The 13,850-nt window shown below is 39.3% G+C and overlaps 1 protein-coding gene across 2 annotated transcripts in view; it reads left to right on the top strand.

Annotated features, from left to right (window-relative positions):
- Positions 1 to 13,850, top strand: part of LOC139958376 (ubiquitin carboxyl-terminal hydrolase MINDY-3-like) — a 44,894-nt gene that overhangs the window by 29,729 nt on the left and 1,315 nt on the right. For both annotated transcript variants that reach the window (XM_071955392.1, XM_071955391.1), the window contains exons 7-11: positions 4,213 to 4,283; positions 4,808 to 4,888; positions 6,362 to 6,507; positions 7,803 to 7,890; positions 8,626 to 8,700. In XM_071955392.1, coding sequence (XP_071811493.1) covers positions 4,213 to 4,283; positions 4,808 to 4,888; positions 6,362 to 6,507; positions 7,803 to 7,890; positions 8,626 to 8,700 — 461 coding nt within the window. The remainder of the gene's footprint in view (positions 1 to 4,212; positions 4,284 to 4,807; positions 4,889 to 6,361; positions 6,508 to 7,802; positions 7,891 to 8,625; positions 8,701 to 13,850) is intronic.

Raw genomic sequence — 13,850 nt, 5'->3', positions numbered from 1 at the left:
CATTTTATTTCTGTGAACAATGTATAATACTCTAAACATTGGCCCCAAAACAACATCTTTACATTAGGATTTAGTACTACACATAGTTGAACCCAGCATGCAAGATTTGTTGTGAGATATACGCCCTATATATACATAGGCCTCTATATTTACAGAAAAAAAAGACAACTTTAGATATTGGTGTGTGTTAGAAGAAATTTAAATCATCTGAACTTAGCAGGCATGACATTTTCAGATGTTTGACCGTAATTGTTTTTAACCTGTAGTTCAACAATGATTAGCATTCTTCAGAGGGGATTTACAGGTCCAAAACAGATAGTGCAATGTTCAGTTTAAACTGAAGTCTCATTTATCTCTCATTGCTGGAACTTGCTTATAGATCTATTTTAATTATAATCGTCCAACCCAAAGCAACCCAACCCAATGCATACAACTCATTAATTCCAGCTTGTAGTGTACGTTGATTAACACACCGAGAGTCAAATGGATTGAAAGTGAACAATGTTCTGTAAATTTGATGAATGCTTGGTTTCAATTCTCCAATTGGTCTGTCAAAAAAAATATGATGATGAATAAAATGAAAAGGAATAATTATTAAGACCATTTCCGGGTTTAAAATACAACAATGAGCTCATCTTCGGTAACGCATTTCCGGCATTGCAGTTTCCCTTGAAGAATGTCTTTTCTTTTCTGCCTGCTTATAATATTCATTTCTTCTTATTTTTGAGACATATTTTTACCTGTATTGTATTTCGTTTTTGGCAATGTGGTCATCTCTGCAGTGATTGACATCAAATTCAGCACAAAAATTCCAATGCAGAATTTTGCTAAAGGGCAGGGTCAAAGGAAATGTAACATTTAAGGTTGAAATTGGAAATGTGTACAGAACATGGTCAAATTTGGTATGGATAAATTGTGAATGAGTTGTATTTTACCACTGTGCTTGAAGAACAAAAATATTAATTTAATAAAACGTTATAGATATAGTACATGCCAATTTGCACTTGTGTTATACCAAAAATTCTCGAATTATGGTGATATTTTTAAAACCAAAGTTTCCTAGTAAAAAGATGACCTGGAAAGATGACTTACACAACCTAGTAGACATGGTCAATATTATGCATACTACAGGAATAATTCCCCTTCAATGTCTATAACTGTCCCTCTGTTACCTGTCCCTCCTCCGTTAGCAAAAAATACATACTTTTCTTTTATTTCTTAGTCATTCATTGCTGGGAAAATTTCATAATTTGTAAAAAAATAATTTCTTAGGATTAACCACTCAAGAATTGTTAAACCATGGTGTTAGCTACTTTTTATGCTAAAGTGAAGAACAAGTGAACTAGTGTCCCTCCGTTACCAGTCACACAGGGACAATTGTTTACTGCTCTTGTGCACAGATTCCTGGGAGTTTACTTGCTACTTGTTGTGTTCTAAGAATGGAATTCTTGACTTCCTGTTTATGTGAAGAGAACAATAGCTTGACTAGCATTAATATATTCCTCAGAATGTGATTTCAGTAGGCATCTTGTCTAGAAACAGAAAGGAAAATTTATTCAGTAAATGTACTTAGGTTTTGTCTGCAAGTGAAACAGTAAATTTGCATCTGACAGCAGCTGAAAAAACATATAAAGCTATACAGGAAGACAAAATAGGGCAAATAGAGACGTACTTGAAGAAGGATGCTGAGAGAAAAATATTGAAAAAACAGAAAGAAGGAACAGGAGAGGAAGAGAGTCCAACGCTTAAAAGAAAAGCTAAGTTTGAGTTATAAAAAACTGCACCACAAACACCAGCTGGAAGATATAGAATGGAAGTTTTCATTCATACACCAGATTTCTGCTGATGCCAATCAGTTCAAAACTGTGAGCAATATTTCAGCTGTGAGCATCAAGGACAGTTTCTTCCATTTGCAAGAGGCCCAAAAGCCACTTTCCTTCAGCAGGAGCAACATCAAAGCTTGTTGATTAGGATTACAAGAAAATACTAGAAAAGTTTGCACACATGTTCAATGCATAGTTGTGATTGGAATATTGGTTTTTATTTTTATGATATTGTTGTTTTGTTTTGATGATATAAATATCACAGGAAGTTAATTCAACTATAGTTTTTAATCCACAGATTACATCCAGGCATACTGAAACTTTCTTCAGTACAGTAGCTACTGTAACTGTCTTGTGTTATGTCTCAAAATGTTTTTGTATTTTTTTGTAATAGTTGTTAAATTGTTTTAATACCACTGCATTATTACAGTATGGTTTTATCATAAAGTTAGAAGCTACCTCAACATTTCACTTTTAAGCCCTGTATCGATTATTGCACCAACTGGTTTCTGCAAAGTACTGTAGTATTTGGAACACAAAATGAGACTGGCATACTACTGTAATGAAATTTCTGCACATAGTACTGTACATTAAAACTGTCTTCTGTAAATATGTGATTTACTGACTTGTTTCGAACCATACTAGCCACCCCCACCCAACAGTTGCTAATTATGCAGTTAGAGAGTGCTAAATGATGAAGAGTGTTCTGTTTAAACTTGTTCTTTAAATCAATTTCTTACTATATTTTACTTTTTTCTTACATTTTTTGATTAACCACTGTAATTGCTAATGTTTTGGTGAATAAATCTGTTGGTTTAATGTTCTTATCCTTTTTTGGCTAATAATATAACTGTTGGTCTAATAGCAATAAAAATATTGAATCTGTAGCTCAGCAAAAACAGGCCAAAGGCTTTACTAAACAACACTGAACATGTTGTGTCCCTCTGTTACCATAGGAGTTGTCCCTCCGTTACTGTACAAGATCAAATGTAGATTTTACAGTTCATGTCTGTTCATCAAATTCTTCCTTGGTGTACGTGGAGCAATGTACCAGCCAACACATGATATAAGTAACATGGTCAGTGCAACTTAAGAACAGTGAATTTGACATCTTATAAAAAAGTGTGAAAACACATGTTAATTTGGTGTCCCTTTGTTACCATGATGTTTTTCATGCCATATTTTCCTACAGTAACAGCCACAAGAATTAAATTGATGAGTATGAAGCAAGTACCTACCTGTCTAGATAATTACACAATAATTGCAAAATACTCCCCCAAACTATGCAAAGAGAGACAAAATGTGTAAGGAACACAGTCAAATGTCCCTCTGTTACTGCTTGACCCTGCCCTAAATCTCAATGTGGAGTGAGTGAATGTAGTAGTACTAACGCTTAAGTAAGTACTTGTCAGTACCAGCACACCCCAAAGAAAAGATAAATGCATATAATGGCCTAACCTATTTATTGTTTCAACCATATGGTAGCCTATTGTACAGACATTGCTATGTTAAATACAGTCAAAGCATCAAAGTTCAGCTGCCTTCCAACTTTGTGTTCACCGAGTAAGAAAGATAGGTTATCTTTGTAGACCAGTTGTACAGTAGTTACATTTTCAACTATAAGTTCAAATCATTCGTAAATATCCGTTGACTATTTTGAGAAGGACATTTCTTTGATCAGAATTACTATGAGCCGTTGTAGACTGTACTGCATAGTAGGGAAGGCTTACACAAGGCTTACACAATCATCAAGTGATTGTTCAAAGCTAAGCTTTTAACTTGGCCTAATTTTTCTCCAGTCTGTTAGTTTACAAACCTACAGGATTACCAACACTTTTCGAAGTAAAATCAATATAAACCCTTCAATTAACCCTTCATGAATAGACAGTCATTATCGTCAGGGATTATAGGAGATAACCTGACACTCTTCCAGGAGACAAGTAGTGAAACGTTGGAAATTGTTGGGTTTCCATGAAAAACGTCCCGTGTCGGTCAACATCAAACAACGCATGTAAATCTGATCATTTCAAAAGTAAAACTTGGATGTACTTGTTACAGTTGTGCATAGACCCAGCATAGCCAATTAAAACCTATTGATTTGGTTGAGTCAAAAATCAACAGAGATGAACATCTAGAAATGTTATAAATAAAGTAGCTCCAGACATAAAGCTTGAATGAACTCAAACTTTATTGGTGGTCCATTATTGTGCAAGAACCTTTTTGGTCAGAACTTAAAGGTCATCTGTGTTCTCATACAATATGCTGAACAGGAATCACTAAGTTTGTAGTAAATCATGTATATAACTTGTTTTCTGGCAATGTTTCCGTAAAAGTTATTATCAGTAACATAAAAATCAGGCAAAATTGTCTTGATATTTTGATATTTCAGAAATGCAAGGAATCAGTCAGCAGTCAGAAGTTGGGTTTCTTACTCTGCTTGAGAATCTTAGATATTGTGAAGTAAGTATCTACTATCTGAAAAAGTCTTAAATAGCGCAAAGTAAGTATCTACTATCTACCATCTGAAAAATCTTAAGTAGTGCAAAGTCTTTGTGAGAATCTTATATAGTGCAAAAAGTCTTGTTCTTTGTGAGATATCTTATATATTGTGAAATTAGTCTTTATATTACATGTTTGGAAAGTGTTGCTAAGAGTAGAAGAGAAATGACCACATCTTACTAGTATCATGATTTAGTGTGTCTTGAGTGTCTCTCAATGAAAATGAGAAGCAGATATTATGGTCATGTAGAATGTAATGCTAAAATTGGATTTGAGTCCAGGAAAACTTCATGACTACCATCTAAGTTGCTAGTGTAATAAATTAAATGTTATTAAAACTGTAAATGAATATCTGCCAAATGTAGAATGTAAATTCATGCCTTTGAATTCTCCAAATGGTTATGCTTATATGACAGTAAGGACCAATACTTACTGTTTCTTGTGCACCATTGTCTTTGATACCTTTTCCTTCTTTCCTTGTCCAGGTCGGTTCCTTTCTGAAGTGTTGTAGGTGCCCTATTTGGCTGTTAGGCAGTGAAACACATCTAACCATCTTTTTTACAAGAGTAGGTTGCACTTTTTCATTGAACACAAAGTTTTTTGCTGTAAGGGGTCTTAAAATTACTTTTAAAATCCTTAGTAATAATTGGAAAACAGCTTACTTTCGTTATCTATTTTGCACATACTTTTTAAAATACAAGTTATTCCCTACCTCATTCCCTTAGGACCAAAACTGAGAATTTTCAACCTATTTTATAATATCCTTCCACTGAATATAATATATATGTCAAATCTTCACACTGATGATACCTTTTCATTGTAAGTTCCAAGTTAAATGATTGTTCTTACTAGCATATCTTAATTTCTTTAAGAAGTTACTCAGATTTGCCTCGAACTGTTGTATACTTGGCTATAGACCATCCAAGTCATCAGGCAAATGCCACTAAGAGGTAACAGTGTCGATCAATTATTTAATTTTGATCCAAGCTGTACAGAATCTTCCTTCCAGTTGGTATCTTTATTCCTTGCTAATCGCCAAAGGAATCTATGCGATCATGATGTTATGTGTACTTGTGTCTGTGTGTGGGGGAGAGCAGAAATTGGCTTGTTTTTCCCAGAAGTATTTTATATTTTTATAGGTACTGAATTGACCTAAAATTTTCAGTCACATTTTTATTTGTTAACTATAGTAAGGCCATTTCATATCCAATCGGGTTGTATGTTCTCCAAGAAAGTTCAAAGATTGTAAGGTATATGAAACAAAAAGTTTATCATTTGATTGCATTGCAACATTTTTGCTTATTCAATTGATCAAGCATTCCTGTGGAGTGCATCACTAGTTAGAAAGAGGCAGGTGTGGAAACATATTTCTTTCTCTGCTCCTACTGTACCTTCAAAAGTTCAGATGGTTTGCCATTGTGCATATGCAGTTTTTGCATCATTTTCTTTTCAAATAACTTGGTATACAAATGTTACCTTGACAGTGGTTAACATAGGAAACATGTTTGCAAATTGCAAATTTAGTCATTTCTATGCTCTTTCCTGATGTCATTGTAAAGTCTCTGGGGACTATTTAAGCAAGGCAGGCGACATAACCAATCCGAACATACCCGTTCCAAAAGATATGTTGACCGCCAAGGGAGAAGGTGAACAGGGGGCCATTGTTTAGAGTCTTTGATATGACCCCAGCCTGGATTTTTACCCAGGTAATGTTTGATTAGTTAAAGATGAATGTACAAAACTTGATAACTTGATCATTGAGATACTAAGACTTGGATTCCAAGGACTTATAGTTGGATGCTGATGTGAAGGGCACGACTGCAACACTGGTTTGTAGTGGAGGTCAAAGGTCTTAGAGGTGAAAAGATGTCATAAGGACATTCTTTTAGGTGTATCTGAGTTGTAAAACATGCAACTTAGAATATCATTGAAACCTTAATGCATTTCTGCTTATTCTGTGCAGGTATGCCCTTTTCCTTGGCCACACAGTTTCTATTAACGCATGGTCATAATGCCCTTGTTTCTGTTCTTGAATCTAGGAATTATCATTGGTGGCACCAGAAACAATTTATGAACATGCAAGAAGGATCTTCAGTAACTATGATACAGAAGGGAGTGGTTTTATTTCTACCATTTTACTTGGAGATGTTCTACAAGAGCTTGACTTAGTTGCTATTCCTGAATAGTAAGTATCACCAGTTTGAACTGATATTTACCCTGCTGGCCTCCTCTTACAGTAGTGTCAGGAAAAATACCACAATATTACCAGTATGGTATTGTACCATCCTCACTTAAGGTTAGAAGACCTAAGATACTATATGCTTAAAATGTCACTCTCTTCAGAATATATATGCATATTATGTTATGAGAAATGCAGTGGCTTTTTCTTTCTGGCATGTATATTGTGCATGTGGGTATGTATGAGGACAATTTTGTGAACAAGGTATATCCATAAACTCATCATAGAAAACTCGCAGACTTTACAGGTGGGTGGCCTATAATTTTCATAGCTAAATCTAACCTTACATTACAAACAAATGAAATGAACAGTAATAAGTGAACTTGAGCAATTTCAAATTGTGATGCATTTTGCTCCAATGATTTCAATGGGACTTTATTGTGTGAAACTCTGTCTGCCGTGCATAACTCATAAAGACACGTTCATGACTTACGCATTCTAGGAGACAAAAACAAAAAAATAGTTGCATACTTTGTTTCAAAATATAAGGCAGACCAGATTTGATGTAATATTTCATAAAACGAGCCTTAAAAACATTGTGCTGCCCAAACTGAGAGAATTAACAGAAATGTCATCATTCAGTTTTCTGACTGCAGGTTCTTGAGAAATTATTACGTATGCTGACAGTGTCATTTCTAAATTTGATGTCAAAAATGGGACAAAATGTCTTATCATTATGAATTGTGCACATTAACCCATCATGTTCTTTTTGTCATGTTTACACATATTTGGAGTTTTTTTAAGTGGGAAATGAGGCCAAGATCATACTGTATGAAGCTAAACCAAAGTCCTTCAAAGTGTTTCTCCTTCAAAAGGAAGTACTTATATAAAAGTTACTTGACAAACCTTCATAATGTGAAAGAGGACAGTATTGCAATGAGCATCAGTATCTCAATTTGTTTTAATGGTGTTTGAAACATGATACTGTAGTTTGTACAGGTCACTTTGCAATAGTCATATAAGCTACAACATCATTGATGAACATTCTAGTTAATGTAAGGGACCAAGTAGAAGCGGTAGTTTTGATTAAAACCGTTTTAGTTACGAGACTGGTATACCATGCAGCCTTTATATGCAGTCAGCACTATACTTGGGCATGTCACAGAATGATCCCTTCAGTAACCTGGTAGTTTTTTATTTCTAATGCAACATGTTCTGTAGAAAAGTTTATAGTTTCTCAAACTTTTTTTCAAAGTAGGTAACATTGTGTAGGTATCAATGTTTTCTTTATTTGCTTGCAGTGTTGACATAATGAAGCAGAAACTAGACCCTGATGAAACAGCAATTATCTTGCAAAATACATTTATGGATGAGTTTTTCCCAGATGAGGTAAGACTTCACTGATTATTTAGTACATTCTATGTTGTGATTCATGGATCAAGACCAGCTTCAGTCTTAACAGTCAGTTGAGAGCAATGACATTTGAATATAAAACAAAATAGCAAAAGAGGGGTGGGGTGTATCAAAATCTATGTCTACCTGGTTCAGAAATAACTAAGAATGAAACATCCATTGATATTGTCCTCTTTTTGGTTTCGATGATAATCGTAACCTTTGCATTCATGATAGCGTATGTGTGGGTGTGCGTGTGTGCGTGAGTGCATTTGTGACAGTTTGTAAACACAATATCACAAGAAGGGAATCATGGGCAGACCTCATATTTGGTGTGTAGGAGTACCACATTGTGTAAAAGAAGCATATTGTTTGGTGGAGGGCAAAGGTCATTTGGTGTCACCAGGGTTCAAATTGTGAAACCCTTGAAAACCTTCACTATACATTACTGTACGTCAGATTCATGAATAGAACTGCTCATGTTACGTCATCGAAACCACAATGCATTTTTGCATTCTGCTTACATTTATGCTTATATTAGCAACATTAATGTTGATTATTTTAGTGGTCGAATGCAGCAACCTTTGGTTTACTGAGAGGGTGCATTGGATATCATTACTAATGCAGTTCAACAACATTTGTTGGAATGAGGTTGACTAGGTTTGATTCTTTGATTTGTAGAATTATAAGATCATTTGTTTGGCTGACAAGATCAATGTCTTTATTTTCCAGCCTGTTAGGATTACTCCAGAGCTCTTTGAAGTTTTTCATTACAATGGATTGAAGAGGTCTTGCACAGATGGAAAGGTATCTTGAGCAGTTCAAATTTGTCTATATGCAGATAAATACTACTATGTATGTGTATGTATGTGGCACTCAATCCACTAGTTTAGTCTGTCCATCCTATCAGTTCCTATATTCTCTCTCACCCACCTGCCCCACATATTGTTGGTTTGGAAACACAAAGAAGCAATGATTCCATCAAGATAGAAACCAAAAATGTAAAAGAAAGGTACATTCAGAGGCAACCAGTGGTAATTGCAATTTGTACACATAATTTTATCCCATAATTTTATATTGAGGTGGCACAAGTATAATGACTTGAACAATCACACTCATGTTATCCATGCAATATGTACTTCAAGCTGATGTTATTCAATTCAACATGTAATCCTAGCTGATGTAATTCAATTAAACATGTAATTCACACTCACGTAATTTATCCTACTATACATCCTATAATTGGTTCAAACAATAGAAAATATACCCTCAATTGAGTGAAATTTCAATTGACTTGATCATCGTAAATAACTTTGCTCCACATGTACCTGTCTCCTCACAACCTCAGCGCTCTTGTTCTACAATGTCTAGAGTGAACTGGTAACCTTTTAACACTGTGCCCCTCTACGACCGCACCCTATGGCCAAAGACTTCCCATCTCATTCTACCACCCAAAGTGACTAGAACGTTAGTTTTGTGCTCAGATTTCTTTTCCACCAAGTTCACTCCGAACAGTCTTTGTGGATCCTGCTTTGACAGGTTTGACGCCATTGAGGTCAAAAGGAGATGGACGGCCTTTCCAGCGAAAGCCGACAGGGCAATTAGAGTCCCAGATGAGGCATGGGAAAGTTTATTCAGGTGACCTGCGATCCCCCAGGAGATGAAAGAGAAGCTGCGGGTGGAACAGGGTTCTTCGTCCTCTCAGAGAGAGAACCTTCCCAGGTCAGAGTTGAGGTTGACTGACAAAAGCAGAACCCATTCTTAGAGACCTAGAGAATCAAGGCCATTCAGAGGTGGCCGAGGAATACCACATAGACATGGCCCGAGAGGGTCACTGGGAAGTAGAGCCAGAGGGCCATGGGTAGGCACCAGAGGGACCAGTGGCAAAGAACGATCACCCTCAACGACAAGACTGGAAAGTGACCGCTCCTCCAGTAGAGCTTGTTTGCCATCCAGCCCTAGGGAAGCCCGCCTAACCTTTGCAAAACCAGGGGGGGGGGGGAGATCTTTACCCATCAGTGGGCACTTATTGATGCAGAACAGTGAGTGTTGAAGACAGTATCAGAGGGATACAGAATAGTTTACCTCTGGTCCCCCTTTCAGGGATGGACAAGAGATAAACCAACACCTAAGGATCCTCTTCAGAAGTTAACGCCTCAGGGTAAAATTTTGGCGTTGTTGAAGAAACAGGCAGTCGTACAGGTATCGAGATTCTCATTGTTTCTCACCAAAAATATCATGACGTGATATCCCATTCTTACTTTGAAACCCCTTGCCAAAAATTACACCAAAACATTTCTGTATGGAAACCTTTGAGCTTATCATCCCATTACTCAGAAAGGACATGTGAGTGGCTAGTAATGGTCTAAAGACATTTTCTTACATATAAGGATACAACACCTATGATATCTAGCCCTCGTATGAAGGAAGGGATTTCCAGTTCATGGCACTACTGTTCGGCTTGTCCACATCTCCAGTGTTTACCAGGGTGGTGGGTGCAGTGGTCTCCTCAGAAAAAGGGGGGTGACGCTGTTCATATACCTCGACGATTGGCTTATAGTAGGAGAATCCAAAGAACATACAAATGATACAAGGGACAACTTCAACAAAGCCCTACAGTTTCTCCCAGGTTTAGGCTGGCTTATGAATGACGTAAAGTGGAACCTTGTCCCGGCAAATAGCATCCAGTTTCTGGTAGTTGTACTGGACTTTCGGAGGATTCAGTACTTCTCTGGGTGGTGATGTCAGTAGTAGACCGAATTCTGTCACGACAGGAGTTCCCAGCAAAAGATTGGCTAAGAGCTTTGGGACTGATGGCCAGCATGGTGGATGTAGTTCAACTTTGCAAAGAAGGTCCATTTGCTAGGTGTTCTCGACCTGAAGAGACTACACAGGCAGGCATGAGTCCCTCGATCAGAGGAGGTAGTTCCTCATTTCAAGTGGTGGTCCACCACAAAACATTGGAGCCAAGGGGCTCCCTTTAAGTTGGACTTCCAGATGACGTCCATAACAACGGATGCTTCACTAACAGGGTGGGAGCTCATTGGCAGAATCACTAACAGGGTGGGGAGCTCATTGGCAGAATCACTAACAGGGTGGGGAGCTCATTGGCAGAATCACTAACAGGGTGGGGAGCTCATTGGCAGAATCACTAACAGGGTGGGGAGCTCATTGGCAGAATCACTAACAGGGTGGGGAGCTCATTGGCAGAATCACTAACAGGGTGGGGAGCTCATTGGCAGAATCACTAACAGGGTGGGGAGCTCATTGGCAGAATCACTAACAGGGTGGGGAGCTCATTGGCAGAATCACTAACAGGGTGGGGAGCTCATTGGCAGAATCATTAACAGGGTGGGGAGCTCATTGGCAGAATCACTAACAGGGTGGGGAGCTCATTGGCAGAATCACTAACAGGGTGGGGAGCTCATTGGCAGAATCACTAACAGGGTGGGGAGCTCATTGGCAGAATCACTAACAGGGTGGGAGCTCATTGGCAGAATCACTAACAGGGTGGGGAGCTCATTGGCAGAATCACTAACAGGGTGGGGAGCTCATTGGCAGAATCACTAACAGGGTGGGGAGCTCATTGGCAGAATCACTAACAGGGTGGGGAGCTCATTGACAGAATCACTAACAGGGTGGGGAGCTCATTGGCAGAATCACTAACAGGGTGGGGAGCTCATTGGCAGAATCACTAACAGGGTGGGGAGCTCATTGGCAGAATCACTAACAGGTTGGGGAGCTCATTGGCAGAATCACTAACAGGGTGGGGAGCTCATTGGCAGAATCACTAACAGGGTGGGGAGCTCATTGGCAGAATCATTAACAGGGTGGGGAGCTCATTGGCAGAATCAGACAGCATTGGGGATATTCCCAATAGGGAGAGAGTACCACATCAATCTGTTAGAAATGTTGGCTGTCAGATGAGCATTGGAGGCCTTCCTGCTACAAGTAAGAAGCTCCAGAGTGACATTCTGCACTGACAACACCACGGTGGTGGCCTATGTCAACCATCAAGGGAGGACACATTCTACCAAGTTGCATCATCCTGGGAACTGCTGATACAGTGCAAAGAATGGAACGTAACCCTGCAGGCATCTCACATTGCAGGGAAGAGGAACGTGATGGCAGATGCTGTGTCAAGGGGGACCTTAGATCCAACGAGTGGTCCCTAACCATGGGAAGACCTCTGATAGACCTGTTCGCAACCATCCAGAATGCCAAGCTACGGGTCTTCTACACTAGGTGGTTCCATCAAAGACATCAAACAGACGCTCTGTTACTCCAATGGGATTACACGGTGGCATATGCCTTCCCACCCGTATGTCTACTCAGCCAAGTCATACAGAAGATCAGGTTGTCCAGAGGACAAGTACTTCTTATAGTGCCATTTTGTTCCATTGAGGCCGTGGTTCAGGTAGTTGCTTCAACTACTATTGGACTTCCCAGTGATCCCATTGGACACACCTGATCTGTTGTCGCAGAGGAGAGGAACCCTATTACACCCATACATCAAAGGGCTGAACTTAGTTGCCTGGAACTGTCAGGACTTCCCACAGACAAAAGGGCTTTAGGAGGCAGTTGCCTTGATGGCAGCCAATGCAAAGAGAGAATCTACAGTTCCCAATGACAGAGAATTGGAGAGTTGTGTGATGTTAGACAGATTTCTGTGACAGCCTTATGTCGTTTCCTGCAGAAGCTGTTCAAGGAAAGGAAACAAGTGGCCACCATTAAGAACTAAAGGTCAGCAATTTTGGTGGTTCACGAAGGGTTCAGGGATGACTCGAGCCCTCGAACCAACAAATATGTCTCTTAACTCCTCAGAGGGATGGCCAATAAAAGACCAAGGGTCACATGGTTGGCTCCTTCGTGGGGCTTGTCAGCAGTGCTTCAGGCCTTAACATTGCAACCTCACAAACAGATTTGTTCAGCCTCTCTGGGGGCATTAAGGAGGAAAACTGTGTCCCTCATTGAGGTAGCCTTGGCAAGTAAGGAGTTGTTCACATGCACTGTCAACAAAGAGTAATCACATTTGGTTAAAAAACCATGGGGTCAGGCTAGTCCTGAATCTGGTGTTCATAGCCAAAAAGCAAGAGTTGGCTGTTCTCCCGGGAGACATATTTATCCCGGAATTCAAGACCATGTCCTCTTTTGCAGAAGACAAGCTATGGCTCCCAATCAGAGCCCTAATATGGTATTTGAAGAGACGGGGAGGCTTCCGGGGCAACCACGAGCTTGTTCATCTTTCCACGAATGCCATTCTCCAGCAGCCTAGAGAACACCAACAACATATGTGACTTCTTACTTATCGAAAACTTTACAGGCAAAGTCTGCCCTGGTAGCATGGTGTTGCTGGTTTCGTTGAGTATGCCCCCCCCCCCATCCCTCTCTTGAGCCTCCCACCATCATGCAGTGCTACTCAGTGCTGACATTGCCAGGAGACAGGTAAATGAGGAGCATAGTTAATATTCCAAAACTGGTTTGGATATATAAGAGTGACAAGCTTACCTGTCTCCGTTCCCACCCCCCTCCCCTGAGGGGTAATGGGACACAGCGTGACGAATGAGCGGTGATTCTAGACTTGACATAACCTACATGTGGAGTTCGGTGAGGGTCAATAAGTGTCGGGGTCACTGCTGATTTAGACTCAGATGCCTAACCACAGTAAGATTGGTTCGTTCAATATTTTGAACTGGTTTTGAACCTATATGAACGAAGGTGCTTAGAGTTGGTCAGTCAAATGAGGGGTGGAGTTGGGTCATGTAAAGTAAAATATCATTTAAGATGTTATATTGTGTGGGTTATCTTGCAGTTTGGTCGCTTCAGATGGATATGCTGAAGTTGTGAGGCGTACATGGAGCACACAGATTATAGAACGTTGTTGAGTTAGCAAGGGTAATTTCCCCTCCGAAGGGAAGACTACCCTTAGTAGCGGATAGGAATTCACTTTGGGAGGG

This window comes from Apostichopus japonicus, chromosome 18 (assembly GCF_037975245.1).
Source record: "Apostichopus japonicus isolate 1M-3 chromosome 18, ASM3797524v1, whole genome shotgun sequence".
NCBI classification, from domain to species: domain Eukaryota; kingdom Metazoa; phylum Echinodermata; class Holothuroidea; order Aspidochirotida; family Stichopodidae; genus Apostichopus; species Apostichopus japonicus.
This window is presented reverse-complemented; position numbering and strand designations above follow the sequence as displayed.